This window comes from Parasteatoda tepidariorum, chromosome 4 (assembly GCF_982258835.1).
Source record: "Parasteatoda tepidariorum strain Cologne lab strain chromosome 4, Ptep-v5.0, whole genome shotgun sequence".
Classification (NCBI taxonomy): domain Eukaryota; kingdom Metazoa; phylum Arthropoda; class Arachnida; order Araneae; family Theridiidae; genus Parasteatoda; species Parasteatoda tepidariorum.
The window spans coordinates 55,424,828-55,438,161 of record NC_141758.1 but is presented as its reverse complement, the minus strand read 5'-3'; the positions used below and the strand labels follow the sequence as shown (position 1 = coordinate 55,438,161).

Below are 13,334 nucleotides of genomic sequence, written 5' to 3'. Positions count from 1 at the left end.
AGACGTTGAAAGAAGCTTCTCCTGTTATAAAAATTTGCTTTCAGACAAGAGACGCTCGTTTACGTTTCAAAATATTAAAAAAAAATTTAATAATCCACTGTAATTCTGATATTTAGTAATATTATGAGATGGAAGTTGTTATATTCATTTAAGTTCCTATACAAAATGAAAATGTTTAAGAGTCAATATATTTTCCTTTTTTTTCGTTATTTTAGGATATAAAACATATTTTTCAAACTTTAATGAACGTAGAACAAGTATTGCATTGCTTTATATTTTTTGAAACGACTCATAATAATTTTAAAGAGTAAAACCTTGTTTTAGTTCAATATTTTTACTTCTATTTAAGTCATGTCATAAGGCATTTTTAGCACAATTTTTGCATTTTAAGGTCATTTTTTGCACTTTTAAGGGCATTTTTTGCAGCTTGTAAGGGCATTTTTTGAACTTTTTAAGGGCATTAATTGAGATTTTTTAGGTCATCAAAATCTGGGCTCTAGTAATAATATTATTCTCAGCCTATGAAGATTGATTGTAAAATAAACATCACCGCCATTTTTATTTCATATTAAGTATGGATTTTATGCTTATACATATTATAATGGTGCATTCATTGAAATTTTCAAACAGGTACTTTTTTTTACCAGAACAGATACTAAAAATACACTTTTAATTTTCTATTTCACAATACATCTTATTCAATTTATCTAATTAAAAACAGTCATTTTTAGAAATCTTAAAAAAAAAAAATTCCTTAAGAAGTTTGTAGAGTAATTATATATTTTTTTATTAAGATCGCATAAACAAAGTTATTCAATATAGCTATGATGATGGTTTTAAAAAAATAAATATTTTTTTCCTTATTATAACTAATGACTTAAAACAGTTTTTCACTTAAAAGTTTTTTTTTCTTTCGTTTTTTTTAACGAATAATAAAAAGATATGTATTCTTACTTTCATATCGTTGAGGGTACGAAAACATTTAATAATATATTTTAATTGATGAAATTATTACTGAACAATAAAATTTATACCAATATATTTTATAGTATAACTTATTCAATACATTCAAGCTTAAATAGTCCCCCCTCCCTCCTTATTAGAAAATTTCCTTAAGAAGGCATGAAAAACATTTTCAGTTTTTCCTACTATATATATTGTATAGATAAGCAAGAATTCAACGTTGCTATCATAAGAGGAAATAATTATATTTTCTTCCACTTTATAATTTGCAAAAATCGCACTAGTGAGCAGTTTAAAAAAATGAATTAAAAATAGTAAGAAGTGTTATTGATTTTTTTAGTTGACATGTTAATATTTATATTACAATATAAGTATAAGTTGACCTATTTGAAAAAAAAATTTCCGATCTTAATGAATAAATATTTAAAACTTAATAATATACACTTTTTAAGAAAAAAAATAATTTTGTGTTAATTTACATAAAAATCAGTTTAGGGTGTTGGGGGTTGCTCATAACTACTATGTGATTCCATTTTTATGGTTGTCATAGTAACAATTTTTTTTTATTAATTATATTGATAACCAGATAAATATTCTAATCTAGTTTCTCATTGGGTAACTATTGTTACTGCATCATGTGACTTTAATTCTAAAAAGCTATTCGCCTTTATCTAACGCGGATAGAGGGGTAAAAATTGGAGGTCACGTGACGTTTTCAGACGCCATGTTTTGTGAGAAATTGTTATAATAATCATCTTTGTCGAGAAATGGATATGGACTCGACAATCTACACATAGCAATTCGATGTATGTTATTCATAAATATTAAAAATAATTGTCTTAAATTCATTAATTGATTTAATCTACGTATCTGTGACAAATTTCAAAACACCCGCTGTTGCAAAGTTGTCGCTATTTGTAAAAGGTGGGTTAGCTAACGGTACTAATAAAATTTTCAATCATATTTTGTTATTAAATTATTTATTGTTTATAAATATACTGGAAATGCCAGGATTGTTTATCTATATATTCCGTCTAAAGTATTTTAATTGCATTGAACGTCAGCTATTTGTTATGTTCAAAATTCATTTTAAAACGTTTTATTTTTTTTTCAATTTAATAAATTTAGTTTTACTTTTTATGCACCCTTTGGTTAAACCTTTTTTACATCTTTAAGAAACTATACTTCTTCTTAAGACAATTACATGCATAAAAATTTAACGTTTACGATTTCAACATAATATTTCTTAACACTTATGTTTTTTATATATTTTTAATTTTGCTAATAATAAAAAAAAAATTTTTTCTCCATAAGCCTAACGTCATGCAATGTGTAAGGTAATCCTGCTGCAGGATACATACGTATTTTATGATTGTATTCTATTTTTTAATATAAATAAATTTGGTTATTTACGTACATATCTTTTGTTTATTTACATTTGCTTACTATTTATAAGATGAAGCACCTAATATTTTTTTTAAAGCAATATATAAACAAACAAATTTGTGTATCTGAATTTGAAAGATTCATTTCATATTAAATCAAAACTATTTTAAGAGAGTTTATTGATTTTAAAATCTGTTTGTTTTTGTATTTTGTTTACTTAAATTTGTGTTTGTTTGATTTTCTCTTATTCATGATTTGAACTGATTGATTATAACTTCAATATTTTTACTTTTTCAGTTCATTCAATTCTTTGATAATTAATATTATTAATACTGGAAAAATATGTCAATATATGTTGGAAAAAAAGTTGTTTTTCATGTGTTGTTAATAATCATTTTTCTATAAAATTTTTACTCATAAGTTAAAAGAAATTATTTTGATATTAAAGTTATATATTAAGGTAATTTATTGTTTATATTATAACTACTCTCTTTAAATTTTTATTGATTTGCTTCATTTTAATGTTGATTGATATATTATAGAATATGTGCCTTTTTCTGTTTTACATTGTAATAAACAAAATTTATACAAGACAAGAGCAAGCTAACTTTGTGAATAGTGACTGTGATAGGCTTTTACAATTGGAGAAAAAATGAGTTAGCTTTTTTACTACTAATGACATTAACAGATTTTATTTCACTAAAATTAAAGAAATATTTTTGAAAAAGTTAAAGGTTCTCTTCTTTCTATTACAATTATGGGGTATCAAAGTAATAAAGATAATTCTCATTCATCCTGTAAATAAACTTTTCTTAAATATGTAGATATTTTTGTATTAGGATCTGTTGCATTGACTGTTGCAAATATTTAATTTAAGAACAAAATATAGAGATTTATCAGAGGGTGGCTGTGAGTTATACCTTCTTAGTTGATCCCATTCCGTGATTATTATTTTTTTTAGTTTCTTGCCAGCTGCTGCCAGAAAGTTGCCAAGACTTGGCAAATATTCTGTTTCAGATCATGAGATGAAAATCTTCCTTTAAGTATTGACCACTTGAGTGTTAAAATTAAGTTTAACTACATTTTAAAAACTATCACTATTTTACATTTTTTGAGCTTTTATCTGGTGGGGACACTGGTCACTAGAGGTAAACTTATTAATGGCTGCTTTTTTGCGTTCCACTGGCCGCTTTTTGTGTTAAAAGTACCTTTATAATGATTTTGCTTCGAAACTTATAAAGAAATTAATTTCCTTAGATTAAAAAACTTATTATTAGATATCATTTTAAAACGAATACATTATATGCTTAATTTTAGACTTGTTTTTCTCATAATCAGTTTTAAACTTCTGTATCAGAAGAAAATATAATTACTAACTATGGAAAATTAAGCATGAAATACTAGAATTTCTGCAACTGATGCTCTCAGCTTTATTTTTTTCTCTACTCTGTCTTTGTTCATTCTTTAATTTTTTTTCTATATATGTTTTGCATTTAATTTGCCGTTTTCAATTTATATTTTTTTTTCCAGATAAATTTTATTCTTCAACTATAGTCACATTTTTTTATAGTTAAACCTTTTTTTGGAAATTTTATATTTTAAAATTTATTTATTTTTGTTATTCCCCTTTCCTCTCCATTATCATCTAATATTGTGCTTGCCTTTTTGTTCTTGTTTTATCTTAGAGAAACAAAATTAAACATCAGCCTACTCTCAATAACTAATGCTAATTTACAGCCTTAATAATAAACAAAGTTGGCTATATCTGCAAAGATATTGAAATAATTTAACTGTCAATGAAATGGGGCAGAAAAGCAATTCAGAAATATCATATCAGACCATAATATAAAAAAAATCCTATTTAATTAGATTGAAAAAAGTAAAAGTTACGATTTGCTTAAATTTTGGCTATTTAAAAATTCCTTATAAGGAATTCATTACTATAAAACTTGTCCAGCATATAATTAAGCAAATATCAATTAAAAGAAGTTGCTAAAATGAAACAATTTTATGCAGGTGAGTCATTCCAAAAATGCAGATCACTTTTGATAAATAGGGAATTGAAAAAAAAAAAATTTCTTTTAAACCAAAATGCATCTAAGGTGGTTAATTACTTACTCAAAAATTAATATCAAGCAGCATACTTATGTTATTTTCAACAGGTAGTTTTTATTTTTTATTTATGGATGTATATTTGTCATTAAATAAGCATATTATGTCCCCTGTGTTACTATTTTAATATTCATACAACTTAAAAGTGCATAATTTCATTACTGATACCTATTAGACATTGAATATTTCTTGTTTTCCTTTTAATGAAAGTGTTTTTGTCTTTTTGGAGGTAAAAAACACTTGCCATTAACAATAAAGTAACACTCAAAGTGGACCTACTTATTTAGAGCCAAGAATTAAACAATTTTGAAACGTGTTGTGATATATTTTTCATAGACATCAACTGAGCCATCAAATTGATAGAAAATTCTATTTCCTTTTATTTTTAAACTTGAATTTTTTAGAATACCTATTATAGAATCAAACTGAATGTAAGATACATCATTCTCCTTTACTTGAAAGTTTTTTCCACTGTCATCTATTGTTTTTAAAAACATAACCTTAATATCAGCATTGTCTTCTACATCACCTTGTGCTATTCCAACATATTTATATTTAGATTCAGTGTTTTCACTACAGCACGAGAATGCGAGAATCTCGCATATTTTTTTCCTTTCTCGCATTAAAAAATTATTACCGCGAGAAATTCGCGCGTTCTATAAAATTTACAAATTCACGAATTTCTCGCATTTTGGAAAAAGCTTCGAATTACGCCATTTAGAATAAAATCAGTTTCACTTTTTTTCCTGTATCTTTCATTATTTTCAACATCTGCCCCATTATCTAGCTTCCCTATTTACCAGTATTGTTCAGAACCTTTCTGAACAACAGAACACAACCACAGAACCCCTTTCTGAACAACAGAACACAACCACAGAACCCCTTTCTGAACAACAGAACACAACCACCTGTAATTCTTTGCAATTAGGTTCTCATATTTGATATTTTTAAATAGAATCATTAAATTGTCCTCGTCAGTAAGAATACAGTCGTTGCTGCTTGATGAATATTTGTCAAAAACATAAAGTTCCTTATTCTTATAAGGACAAATTTATTGTGTTTTTCAGCTATAAGTTTTCTGATCTTGTTTTATTTGTGAATTGGCATTTGTCAAAATCTTTCGTACCGTAGGTATGACAAAATCTACTTCGTACTCCGCAAAAACAACTGATATTTCTATAATGGAGTTGGAGATATCCACTCTATTTTTCTACAATTAGCTGGTGTAAGGATCTTGTCCCTTTCATCCTAGAAGTGTTTTCAGTAAGTGTTCTAGAGATCGTTTCTATTTCTTCTTCAGTGATGCAGAATAACTTTATTGCAGTGGATTTTTCTCACAATGTTTAAACAGGTGTGCATCTGTTATCTCTGTACCACATGCTACAATTTTATCTGCTATTCGGTTTAAAGCTGATGAATTTGCCACCGATTTCATCAGCTGCCTCTTTTCCATGTCCGGATTTTTAAAAAATCAGGAGCATTCCAAAATTTGTATATTTGCATTGCCCAAACTGAGTTCGGCTGCTAGAGGCAAAGGGTTAATAATCACAGACAACTTTCAGGCTTTTTTCCTAATAACTAATAGATAAATAACCATAAAATGTCACATTTCTAAGTCAATTATTGAAACTGTATATTTATTGCAAGCATTTATTTAATCAAAATATATACTATTTGCTTCAATACATTTTTCCCAGTGAGATTTCAATGTGTTAGAATCAAACTTTAATATAGAATTTTTCAAATTGTCTTCATTTTCTTATTGTTTATCCTGTAAAAACTTCTGAATGTTTAAGAAAGAAAATTGAAGTCTCTTGACGAAAGATCTAGCTATAATAATTAGAGAATTGAATAATTTTTAATTGTTGATTTAAAATAAAAATACTGCTTTAATACTAAATTACATTTTTTTCTTTTTTAGGACGATTGATCTTTCTACATTTTTATCCCCAAGCAGTATGTGACATAGTATAAAAATTAATTATTTATTTGTCCATGTTTGGCATTAGTTAATTCTGTTCAGAGCTGTTATTAATGCTATTGCTGCAAAGATGACTTCTGTAGTCAATGGTAAAACACATGAAGGTGATCTTAACAGTGGGTCAGATAAGAAAACCTTCTTGAAGGATGAAAATGAAGAAGTTGATGGTATGACCAAGACTAAATCTGAGATCAATAATTTTGAAACACAAAATATTAAAGATCAATCTTGTGTTGATTCAATGTCAGACCCAGAGAAAAAGATAGACTCTTCCATTTCAAATGAATTAGATTCTTCAGTAAAGTTGGGTGTAGATACTCCAAAAGAAAATGGAATTCACTCATCTGGTTTGAGTGATGAAGCAAATTTTTGTTCTTCAAAGAAGGGAGAGGCTGAGAAAGAATCTAACAAAAACTGTGAAGAAATTGAAGTAAAAGAAGTTTCTTGTACTTCTGATGTTACAGAAAGCAACAATCATGATAGCAGTAACTTAGATAAAGATGTAAAGGACTCAATATCGAATGATTGTGAAAAAAAGGAAAACGGTCTACAAGATGAATCTCTGAACAAATCTACTAATGAATCTTTGAACAAGAAAGACAATGAGATTGAAAGTGAATGTCATAAAACATCTGATGAACTAAGCAAAAATGATAAGACAGATAAATTTGATTCAACTGTAAAGAAATCAAAATTGGACGTAAAGAATGCAATTGCTACAGAAATTCCAGATTTGAGTGTACCAAAAGATAAAGATGCTGAGGAGACACCTGTATCAAAAGATAAAGATGCTGAGGAGACACCTGTATCAAAAGATACAGATGCTGAAGAGACACCTGTATCAAAAGATAAAGATGCTGAGGAGACACCTGTTTCAAAAGATAAAGATGCTGAGGAAAGACCATTAGTAAATGGTTTTGTTGAACCTAATCCTCTTGAAAAATTAAATGAGCATTTAAATTCGATTGGATGTGATGAAATTTCTAAAGGTTTACAAAATATTCACCAAAAAAGCTCAACTGTCAAGTTATCTCAAAAATCAGATGATCAATCTAGCAACAAAGAAAATAAGAATATTGCTTCACATGCTCATGATAGGTTTAAAGAGTCTCCTGATAATTTTGTTTTTGCAGAATTAACAAATGAGGATACTGGGTTTCCTGAGATATTCACTGGCTTAGTCAAAATAGGACGTTATATATCAGTGAAAGGAGATTTTACCTTGAGGAGCACTGAAGCATTAGTCGAGAGTCCTTCTTTAGTTTCATCATATTTACTCAAGGAACCAGACATTTTCCCACCGAAAGAAAAAGATTCTAAATCTGAAAGCAAAGACTTTTTCCATACCTCTGCTGGTGAGATTTTAATTGGTATTGGCCTTAGTCGTGTTAACGAATGGTATCATAAAGATATGGTAAGAGTTAAAAAGAGGCAAATGAAGAGAGAAGGAAAACGTCCTCAAACAGAAGAAGAATTGGCTAACCACGAAAAAAGTTATATTGAGGCCAAAAAAGCTAATAATGTTTACTCTTGTGAATATAAAGTATGCAAAACTTGTGGGTTTACTACCGAATCTTCAGTAGTTATGGAAGGACATTTACTAGTGCCTCATCTCACTCAACGTAAGGAATACCAGTGCAATTTTTGTGAAGTTATTAATCGAGACCCAAGATTGATGTTAGAACACATGGAACAGGTTCACAAAAAAATTGGCCGAATACAACCTCCTGTGCTTTTCTTTGAATGTCCTTACTGTACCTTTGAAAGCAATTCAAAAGTTAAGTTGAATAATCATTTAACAAAATGCCAAAGGTACTTTGATCATGGAGTTAACCAAGCTCCACCTAGAGATTTTGATTTTCCTGCTTTGACGCCTAAACCTATTACTGTTGCTGTCGTTAAAGCGTATGAAAAATCTCTTGGCTCAATGCATAGAGGTCGAGGACGACCAAAAAAGCATGAAAATATGACTGACTCAATGTCAATGAACCAGATTTCTCCTATTGTTAGTCATCCTCACAGTGCTCCTAATAATTTCCCAAATTACAAATCAAGCTCTAGTACACCTTTAAATAACAGTTTAGGTAGTCATAATCAAATAATGTCACCTATGCAAATGTCCAATTTAAACATACGACCAGCTCATTCTAATTCTATGTCCCAAATTCGTTCTAGTGTATCTCCAATGGTACAAACTCCTAATCGTATTTACCAAGTTTTAAATTCTGCTGGCCAAGTTGTCCCTATTGTTGGAAGTAATCAAGTGCCAACAACTCCTAATCAGTTTCCTTTTGCCTCAAATACTGTCAACAGTGGTAAAAAATTGCATAATACTGGACCATTCTTCAATTCATCCCCTTTTGGAAGTGGATTACATCAACAAAACCTTGCTAAAAATATGCCAGAATTAAATGCTTTGCCCAAGATGACAGGACCTTATCCTTTGCCAGCGGCCAAACAATCCAATCAACCTGGTAATGTAACTATGAATTCAAACAACTTAGTTGTGTGTGAAATTTGTGATGGTTATATTAAAGATCTTGACCAGTTGCGCACACATATGCAGCTAATTCATAAAGTCAAAATCCATCCTAAAATGCTTGTTAGCCGTCCTCCTTTGAATTGTCAAAAATGTCAATGGAGATTTTTTACAGATCAAGGTTTAGAGCGACATCTTTTGGGTGCTCATGGATTGGTAACCTCAAATATGCAAGAATTAGCCAACAAAAACAAAGATGCTGGTTGTTGTACTATATGTGGGAGAGTTTATGCTAGTAAACTTGTCAGTCACATGAATCAAATCCACAAAGTAACATTAAAACCAGCTCATTTATCATATAAATGTACAGTGTGTTCAGCTACATTTAATCTGTACAGACTTTTTGAGAACCATGTTTATCTTGTTCACAGTGGTGCTGCCAAACGTTCATCTGAAGGTGGTAGATCTAGTCCTTCAAAGAAACATAAAACTAGTTCAGACTTGGAAAAGTCAGCTGCAGAAGAATCAAGAGATCATAGAGACAAAAAACAATCCAAAGAAAGTTTAGAAGTTAGAATATGCGTAGAATGTGGAGATGATGTTTACTCTAGTAATCCTGACTCTAAAAAATGTGAAAAGTGCCTAAAATCAGATGAACTTATTCAAGGTACTTTAAGTTCTAAGGCTAATCAAGATGAGCTTAAAAAGAATAAGATGAAGAAAGCAGCTTCTTAATTTCTTTTAAATTCAGAAGGGGGAAAAATGCATTTTTAAAATCCTAATACATATTTTCTCAATTAATCAAATAGGATTTTTATTTCAATTATTCTTTATTTGAATCAGACTGTTATCATCTGTAAATATTCAACATTGACTTTTGTAAATATTAATAAGCAATGTTTTTCAATTTCTTGCAATGTTTCATGTACAGATCTGTCTGTAACTATTTCTTTCAGTACTTTATTTTGTGTAACCAAGTTAGTACTTAAATTTTCTCAGTCCCAGCTCACTCTAAAATGTCTAAGATATGAATATTTAAAATGTGACTTGGTGCTGCTGATAGAGTTATAAATAATGTCTTTTAATATAAAAAAATATTATTGAATCAATATATTTGTTACGAATGCCTCCAGGAATTTTATATTAGTTATTTTCTTTTAAAAAATTACAATTTAGTTTTAATTCTATTTTTTCGTACAATAATAAAGCACTATAAATTGTAAGATATTGCACCTATATAATAGCAATGAATTTTATTGCTATTGTCAGTTTGCAGAGTTGAGTTTTTTTTTTTTTACTTGTTTTAAACTTCATTCAATGAAATACTATAAATATTATTGTATTAAGAAATGTTTTGCAATATTAACTAGAAAAAGGCTATTCAAGTATTATGAAAGCATATTTATGGCAGATTTGGATTCTCTCCTGGTCAGCAAAAATAAGCAATTTTATATTCAAAATTGTCAACCTCTAAAACTCCTTGGAGAAATTTTCTTCCAATTATTTCTTTCCCTCAAATTCAACTTAAATTTCATGCGTAATATTTTTTGTTAAATTTATTTTGCTTTTTAAGAAAATTTTGAAAATAAAGTTTTTTTAATGCCTTACGTAAATATTGCTCATACCCGCCATCGCCCCACTTCTTAGGAAAAATAATCTAATTGTAAACCTCCTCACTTGTTAGCAAAAATAACCGAATTGCAAACCTCAGCTTGTTAGGTGCTTGCGTAATATCTGAATGGCCCCAAACTAATATAAAAGAAAATCCCATTTATGTATTAACTTTTTAGGACTTCAATTATTTTGTACGACTGAGATATCTTTATTATTATGGAGGCCGGAAAGTAATGTTGTTTCGGCACATTAAGTATTAATTTGTCTTAAAAAGCAATTCATTTTTGTTCGTTCTGGCAAGGTTGTCGCTAACGAGGGGGAATACATTATTGATTAAAAATAAAATCTTGATAACAATTGTCAAATGCACCGAAACGCCATTACTTTCCGGTCCATCTAATAATTTTTGTTCTTCCGATTCTAAGCTTTTTTTTTTTAAACGTGCCTACAAAATTGAGGGATTTTTAATAATTTCCTGCAGGTTTCATAATCTTTTAGACATAACGAACATTAATATGATCTCTCATCATTTGACCAAAGAAAATGTTTTATCTCAATTTTTTAGCTAATAAATTTTTATATAAATGTGGCAAAATGTGAAATTTGCAAACATTTCATCATTATGAATTTTACCAATTTTCAAAAAAATTTGATGAAAGCAAGGTAATACCTAATTATTAAGGAAGTGCTCTTAGATTGATAGTGATTATATTTTTTTCTTTGGCATACTATACTTTTAACTTCATACCTGTAAAAAAGAATGAAAGTTTTATTAAGTGCAACTTAAAAAACTAATATGCAAATCTAAATATTTGTTTGAATCATAAACAGTGTTTGTGAATGCAATATTTAAATGACTCTATTTATTGTAATATGTTAATTTTCTTGATTTGTTGTGAAAATATTATAATCATAAATATCTACTAGTCACAATTTTTCTTGTTATCTTGCAAAATTTTGTGATATGTTTCAATCTGTGATTGTGTATATGAGTGCAAATTTATTCTCACTAACACTGTATGCTTTTTAACATTTAAAAAAAGAAATAATAGTTTTTCTTAATTTGAAATTATGTTGTAAATATGCAATTTTGTTTTTAATTCAAAGATACGATATTTATTGCATATTGTACTTTTTCAATGTGCATGATTCTATGCTAATCAAATAGACCATCCAAATATCAAATCATTCAGTAAAAGTTGTTAAAATATTGCCACCTTCACTTTTTTGTGTTGTAAATACATTTGAATATTACTAGATAATCAAGTTATTTTATTACTATTGTAATGTCAAAAGTATGCTTAAATGCCTCATGTATGTACTTCACTTGTTAAGGAGATGAAATCAGTATTTAACGCTTCAGATTTTGTAGAGCAAGGAAAAATAAAATTATGTATACTAAATTTTTCATTACAGAAAAACATGTAATTTAACTTAATTCATTATCTCTCCAAATTAAAAACCAGATATCTTATTAAAACTTGTTGAAGAAGTAGATGTAGTATAGTATTTACAGTATAATTATTTTAAATATTAGTAATTATACTAAATTATAATTGATTGTTTTTTTTCTGATAATAGACAAATATTGTATCTTAGAAACCTTGATTTCTAATTATTTCTTTAAAATTAAATTAATTCTTTACAAGAATTTTTTGACTACATTTATCAACTATAGTTGATACTCTTTTCTTTTATTCTTACAAAATTTGACCATTTTGCCTTCAACTACTTTGCAGTAAAAAAGATATTAGTGGACTTGTATGTAATTTTACCACCATGCATCATTTTCACAGTTGAATAACATAGAAAGGAATTGGATTGTATTAACAGAAAGAAACTTGTAAATTAGTAACAGTTATTTAAAACTGTTAGGTTAGATTTCTACTGATAATAATAATTGTGCAAATGAAATATCACTATGAAGGGAAATCACAATTTTTTTGAAAATGGAAAGCTGCCTATTCTGCTCTTTAATGTTTGAAAAGTTACTTGATTACTGCTTTGTTCGGGCTAATAAAAAAAAATGAGGAATTGACAGATTTCTTGCATTGAAAACTTTTAATTTTTTAATAACCGTCGTTGAACAGCCAATCGAATTTTCAGTTTACAACTACCAACATTCAGCTCCGTATTCTTATAATTTTGAACCCAATCCGGAAGACAAAGAATCCCTGGATCAAGTATCGAGCGAAATTAGCCTTTGTGGAGGACTTTTTGATGAAACTAACCTGCATTTGCATTGCATGGAGAGGAAAACCACAAAGACTTCCCACAGTTAGCCTAACAGCAAGGGGACTCGAACTCATGATTAGTCTACCACTGAGGATATTCGAACCCGATTCATCTCGTTGGAAGGCGAGCACTCTATCCCCTAAGCCACTACGGCTCTTTTATGATAGGTTAAATTTTATAAAATTGAAATGTTATTAAAAATAAACCTTTCAAGTACATTTAAAACTATATTAATGCATTAAAAATTCGTTTATAGCAACATTCATAATTTTTGAATATGAAATAAAAAGTGACATTTTCAATTGAAAAAAAAGACGCTAAATAAGTCACAAAATTAATTTTGCAGATCTTCATTATTTTTTTAAAGAAGCTTTTGCAATGACCAAATAAATTTGTTGTTACTTTATTTCTGTTGCGTTAGGCCATAATTGCAAGTTTATGAATGTTTTAATATAAAATAATTAAACATACTCAGCGGTCTGTCTAGGTTTTTCTGAGAGGTACCTATTTTGTGAAAATTTAGACATGATTTGTGAAAAATTATATTTAAAAATCAACACAAAA

At 28.4% G+C, this 13,334-nt stretch overlaps 1 protein-coding gene across 2 annotated transcripts; it reads left to right on the top strand.

Moving 5' to 3' along the window:
• Positions 1-1,639: 1,639 nt before the first annotated feature.
• On the top strand, positions 1,640-11,581 carry LOC107443463 (uncharacterized). Of its 2 annotated transcripts, none has more exons than XM_016057324.5 (2): positions 1,640-1,887; positions 6,383-11,581. In XM_016057324.5, the coding sequence occupies exon 2, from the start codon at positions 6,513-6,515 to the stop codon at positions 9,654-9,656; it is 3,144 nt and encodes a 1,047-aa protein (XP_015912810.1). In that variant the 5' UTR covers positions 1,640-1,887; positions 6,383-6,512; the 3' UTR covers positions 9,657-11,581. The 2 variants fall into 2 exon arrangements, with proteins under 2 accessions (XP_015912810.1, XP_015912811.1); XM_016057325.5 differs by having other exon boundaries at positions 1,649-1,902.
• The last annotated feature ends 1,753 nt before the right edge of the window (positions 11,582-13,334 follow it).

Excerpts from the sequence above, each read along its gene's own strand:
- LOC107443463 (XM_016057324.5), top strand. The coding sequence starts at position 6,513 with ATGACTTCTGTAGTCAATGGTAAAACACATGAAGGTGATCTTAACAGT.